Genomic DNA, 6,116 nt, shown 5'->3' with positions numbered 1-6,116 from the left:
TTATAATGCTTTCTCCGCTTTTTAGAGTTTTGTAGTCAATCTAGGCTCCTGGCAACCACTGAACAAGTCCCTGCAGTTTTCTTGCAACATTTTAACTAATGTTTTCTCTTGCCTTCTTCTTCCTAGAGATGTGAGAGAAGGACTGGCCCAAGGTCTCCCAGATGGCTTTGTGCCTAAGGTGGATTAGAACTCAGAGGCTCCTGGTTTGTGGCCTGATGCATTAACCACTATGCCAAACTGGCTCTCTTTATAATGCATACAACTAGACAACAATACCGGTATTGTCCCAAAGGTCCTGTTTCAACAGGCAACTGGACTTTCTTTATTTTTCCTTGAAGATGTTTTGCTTCTCATCGAAGAAGCTTCTTCAGAATCGAAGAAGCTTCTTGGATGAGAAGCGATATGCCTTCAAGAAAAAACAAAGGAAGTCCAGTTGCCTCTTGAAAAAGCATTTTTAGGGAAACCATGACCTGTATGACTGAGGATCTCCATAGACAATACCAGTATTATTCACTAGTGAAATGGGACACATTTCCTTCCCTATTCCCACATAGTCCTCAATGATCCTTGGCCCTGATTTTATAACAACAATTTATATCTTCCCTCCCTAGCAGTGATTCATCAATTTTTGATCTTTTTCTTCATTATTCTTTAAAAGGCATGCATTTTCATTACATTTTTCATAAGGGGAAAATATATAAAGCAGTGCCCATTTCCTGAATTTTTTTAAAAAATTTATGTTTTCCCCTCTGTCTTTCTATAGTAAAGATTTCTACTTTGTTTTTGCTGAGTTTCTTTAGACACAAATGGCTACTGGTAGTTAAAAAAAAACTTGAACAGGAAGCAATGATTACAAAAAGGGATGTTACTGTCATCTATTAAGCATCTAAATTCCTTATTGTTACTTGGCAAGGTACAGCTAATACAAAATCTAACCCATTCAACTTAGGAAGTGTAGTAAACCATTACCAAATGTGCTCAATTTTTAACTATCTCCCATTAACAAACACCATTCCTTCAAACAGAAGGTCACATTAAACACTGTACCCATGGTGGGTACAAATATGGTCAGCTCATCCTTTTAAGCTCTGCTAAGTAATATAAGCCACATCCTCACTTGAACTCCTGCATCACAGCATACACACACAATTTAACGCATAGCTTTCTTTTCTGAGATGGCAAAGTTGATAATATTGCATGATCCTTACATGTTGTGCAGGCCAATGATCGAAATAAAGAAATATTTTATTTAATTCATAACTTTAGTACTTTAAAGCTACAAGTTAAACTTAAGATGACTTCAACAGAGGTATCCTACGATAATTTTGTGCATGTGTAATGCTGTTGGCATTTATCTTAAATAGCACCCAGCACACAAAATTAATAATGAGGAGGAGGCTGTTGTGTGTGTTTTACAGTATTGCATTAATTAATTTAACTAGTCAAAAGGTTAACTTTAGAGAGAGGGAGTTGATTTTCATGCCACAAACGTCTGGAAGCATGTTTTTTTCCTGTCTTTCAAAGAAACATGTGATGTTTCTGCTAATGCATTTAGTGATCTATTCTCCTTTAATATGCATTGAGATATGGGAAACACCCACCAACTTCGTCAACTTGCTTCTTCAGAGTCACCAGTAACAGTGTCTTTTTTAACCTATCTAATGCTTTAAAGAAACTGTGCCAAAAGTCTGCTCCAACACCCTGGGAAGGGAGGGAAGAAAGAGAGGAGCTAATCTATGACAACAATTCCCTAAAAGAATCATACCCAGTTGGTTACTTCACTAAGACCGCCATGGTTTTTGTCTCAGTCTATGAATCTTAGAGCATTTATTATTAACAAAGGAGAAGATCTCTCCAGGCAAGGAGGAAGTAGATTTATTGTTGGGTTTTTATCACAGATATTCTTCTTTCCTTAAAGTTCACCTAATGCTCCTTGAGTTAGAGTGGTGTATTGGTTGAAGACCTGTGGTAAGAACATTCAGACACAGGATCAAATCGTCCAGATGTTCATAGAGTGACTTTTGGCCAACTGCTCTTTCTCAGCCCAATTTACCTCACCATTTTGTTTGGTTATTTTTTGTTGTTGTTGTGGAAAAAAATACTGCACTGAAATTTCACGTTAAATAAAAATACTACACTACATTGCTTATGACCCTTGAAAAATCCTTCCCTCCAATTCTTCAACCTGCCTGTGTAAATTAAAAGGAAAACAACATAAACCATATAAGGTAATTTAACTTCTAAGCAGACAGGCAGAAATTTATGATTTGCCTTCAGCTTCCTAGTACCTTTCAGAGGGGAATGAGAGAACAATCCCAAAAGCATGAAACAGACTTTCCAAACGACAATTACTTTGAAATTAGTATGTTAATGTGGTAAACTTTCTGTATAATTTATCTCACTAAATGAAGGTCAGCAATTCAGTGCCTACAGTCACTTGCCAACCCATCAAAGAGACTGTGAGCTCAAGTCCCACTTTAGCCATGAAAGCTGGTTGGGTGATTTCAAGCCAGTCACTCTCTCTCAGCCCAACCTACCTCACAGAGATGTCATTGTGGGGAAATTAAGAGGCGGAAGGTGTGTTGGATATGTTTGCTGCCTTCAGTTATTTGTAAAAATAATAAAGGAGGGATACAAACATAATAAAATAAAATAAGCAAATAAATTTGGCCTCCATCCAATTGCTGATATCACATGATAAGACACACGTCTGACTGAGATCACAAGACTGCAAAAAGTGGATCATCTTTCCCAAAGCCAATCTTACAGCTATGATTAGTATACTTTTACTTTTTGCAGAAAACAGTTTTATTAAAAGGAATAGTGATCTGATATTTACATCTTCATAGTCAAATAAGCAAATAAAATAAAAACATCACAGCTACTATTGAGCCTTTTTCAAACAAGCAGTACACAGATTCCAGTTTCCTGCCCACTGTTCATTTCCCTCATGTGTAAGGTGAAAGGTGTAAAGTTGCCAAGCTAGTTCTACAGGCTGAAGGAACTATGATCGGTTCAAGTCATAACTGCATATTACTCCTTCACTCCACAATCTCACAGGTATATCACCTAACAAAGCAAAAATATATCATATAACATGTCTACAGATTACTGAAATGGAGAGAATGTCTAGGTGGCCCACTGATAGATCAGGTGTGCTTGGTGGCTTTGTGTGAGTCAAGTGTTAACACTAATGGAAAAACACCTTAATGTTAAATTGCCTCTGTATTTCTTAGGCTGAGACAGAGGCCACAGTAACTCATTTCCCTAGTCCTGTGCTCTAAAAAGAAGAAGAAGAAGAAGAAGAAGAAGGAGGAGGAGGAGGAGGAGGAGGAGGAGGAGGAGGAAGAAGAAGAAGAAGAAGAAGAAGAAGAAGAAGAAGAAGAAGAAGAAGAAGAAGAAGAAGAAGAAGAAGAAGAAGAAGAAGAAGAAGAAGAAGAAGAAGAAGAAGAAGAAATAGGCTCAAGTACCAAACAAACAGGTTTACAAAAATGTTCTTGGAGATCAAAGAGAAGTATACAAACAGGAACTTGAATCAGCGATTAACACAAAAACGCGTCCACAGATGCCCTAGGAAACAATAGCTTGCAATAAGACAACTGAGTTGAATGTTCTACAGAATACTTGTGATACCTGCCATTTTTAAGCAAATGGAGTATTGTCAATTTTCAACTTCACCACAAAACTGGACATGTCCAGCTGCTGGTGCATCCTTCACAATGCACCAGAGAAAGCTGTTCTCCATTGTTTACAGTATTCAGGAGGGGAAATTTGTATAAACTAAGGTTATGAAGTCTCCAATTTTCTCTGAGGACTCTTCATTTCAATGATTGTGCCCAGGAGGTTAGGAGTATACAGATATTCCAGGGTGTGACATTGCTTTACATATAATTAATACCCAATGTTTTTTTCTTCTTCTTCTTCTAGTACCAAAGGAATACAACATTTAAATGAGCTCAGGTGAGACTGTATGCATCAGGAAGACACATCTCAGAGGAGAAAACCTGATGCTATAAGCAGGCTGTTTCTGAAGCCTTATAATCTTCTGCAGAGCCCAGCAACGGCACTACAGAAATGACATTTAATGCCCCAAATATTCCTGACATAGTTTTCTCTCCTAACGTTTATGCTGCAGTAAACAACCTAATGTAGCAGACAGTTTTGCTTCACAATCAAAAGGACTGGGGAGTGGAAGCACCTCATTTGACCTGACTTCACAGAGGTTTCGGCAAAATACTTCTCTATTATGTGTGCACAGTTACTTACAAGTTTCCTTTAAAAAAAAAAAGCAGCTCTACAGAGAAATATAAATGCATCTCAACATCCATAGCTGTTCCAGTTAACAGCCAACAGAGAAGGCAATCCACAAATCAGCACCAGAACAGCTTTCAGCACTCACATGAATCTTGGTTGTATTTTCCAGTAAGATTATTCATAGTATGCAAATTACTGACAATCAATGCATCTGGTATAGTGTGTGCATATCTATATCCAATGTACAGAGGGAGGGGGTAAATTTATTGTAACTTAGAAATCTGTAGTGCCAAAGAACCTACTCATTAATCCTCAACTACTGGAAGATTATTAACCACGACTTCCTCTGAAGCCTTGCCTGGCTGGAAACTTCTCTCAGCCCCCTCCCTCCCTTTCCCTCTCTCTCTCTCACCCCCTCCCTCCCTCTCCCATAGACACTTGTTAGCAAGTAAGACATTGGCCATTTCTAAGCCAGAAATGCCCCAAGATGGCCCAAATTGACTAGTTTTTGCACTTTTCCCCATCTAGATGTGTAAGAAAATTCTCTGTCAAATAAATTATACTAGCTGCTACCAGAAACAAATGCAGGCCAAAAACTCTTGTTAACCAGGAGCTGACACTGGTGACAGGAGTGAAATAAGGGAGCCATTCATAAAGTTATTTCTATCAGTGAAACCAACATCAACAAAATTATCGTTCAGAGTTACAAGGATCAGGAAATGCTTTTTATAGTGACTCAGCAGGTTTAACAAAAGTAAAAAATAGCAGGAACTGGCAGATGGCTCATTATTGAGATTTTTTGGTTTATTTGACACAGGCCCTTGATGCATTTAGAAGGCAACAGAAACGATACTAAACGTAACTAACATCTGTCTTGGATCTTAAAAGACAGCCTCTAAATGTATTATTGGGCCCATATCAGAAAAGCCTTTTTACCAAGGAACCAACTGAATAGGAGGTGATGTTATCAATGAAAACCAATCTTAGCTCTGCTGCTCCAGCTTACCTGTCTTTAATTTGAATTATATTATACTGATAACATTTGGGATGGATGTCCCCATGGACCTAAAGCCTTGCTGAGAAGATCCATATAAATTTAACCATTCAACCACATGTAACTTACATGTTCAACTCAAAGTCCATAGTAACAGAATCCTAATTGATGGGTAACTACATTTTGCCTGACACTAAGATTGGAGCTTTTCTTGTGAGCAACATTTTAGAAACTAATGTGCATTGCACAGGTGGCTTGTTCACATGCTTGTGCATGTACACAAACGCACAGATATCTAAGGGTCACAGAAAGACTAATGGTAAGCATTAAAATACATCCTTCATTTTCGTCACTTTATTCTCAATATGCTTCAATTACTGGAGTGCTTCAACTTCTTTGGAAAACATACACATCCACTGGAAACTTTATACATCTGCATCATCCAACGTTTTGTTCATGCAGAAAAGCCCAAAGAAGAAACAAAAGTCAGGTTCTAGATTCACATTTGTAGATCAATACTTGAATACCAATCAATGCATACATGTTGAAAACATCAGAAAATCAAACAAATTACTTTCTATTTTTCAAAATACCCACAGGGATAAAAAGACAAAAGCTTAAATATTAATCCAACATCATTTCAATAAAAATGTATACTTACTGGTGGGAAGTCAAAATCTATCTGATTTGCTAAGTTTAATATATAATCAATTCGAAACTGGTTCTCTGCATTAGCTAGTTCCACTGGTGGTGCCAGGTTTCCCATCGCTGTTACTATTGTCTGTGGAGAAAATGATTTCATGCATATTACCAGAATGCTACAAGTTAAAGCAATTTAGTCAAAACAAGGAACAGCTGGCAGACTTAC

At 37.6% G+C, this 6,116-nt stretch overlaps 1 protein-coding gene across 1 annotated transcript in view; it reads right to left on the bottom strand.

Moving 5' to 3' along the window:
• The window catches only part of GNAS (GNAS complex locus), a 122,140-nt gene that overhangs the window by 76,994 nt on the left and 39,030 nt on the right, over window positions 1–6,116 (bottom strand). The window contains exon 4 of the mRNA XM_015824865.1: window positions 5,910–6,029. Within this exon, the coding sequence (XP_015680351.1) occupies window positions 5,910–6,029 (120 nt within the window). The remainder of the gene's footprint in view (window positions 1–5,909; window positions 6,030–6,116) is intronic.

The sequence above is a fragment of the Protobothrops mucrosquamatus genome, unplaced genomic scaffold, assembly GCF_001527695.2.
Source record: "Protobothrops mucrosquamatus isolate PMUCROS unplaced genomic scaffold, P.Mucros_1.0 scaffold2394, whole genome shotgun sequence".
Taxonomy (NCBI): Eukaryota; Metazoa; Chordata; class Lepidosauria; order Squamata; family Viperidae; genus Protobothrops; species Protobothrops mucrosquamatus.
Note: the sequence above shows the minus strand (reverse complement) of the source record. Positions and strands in the feature narration are given on the sequence as shown.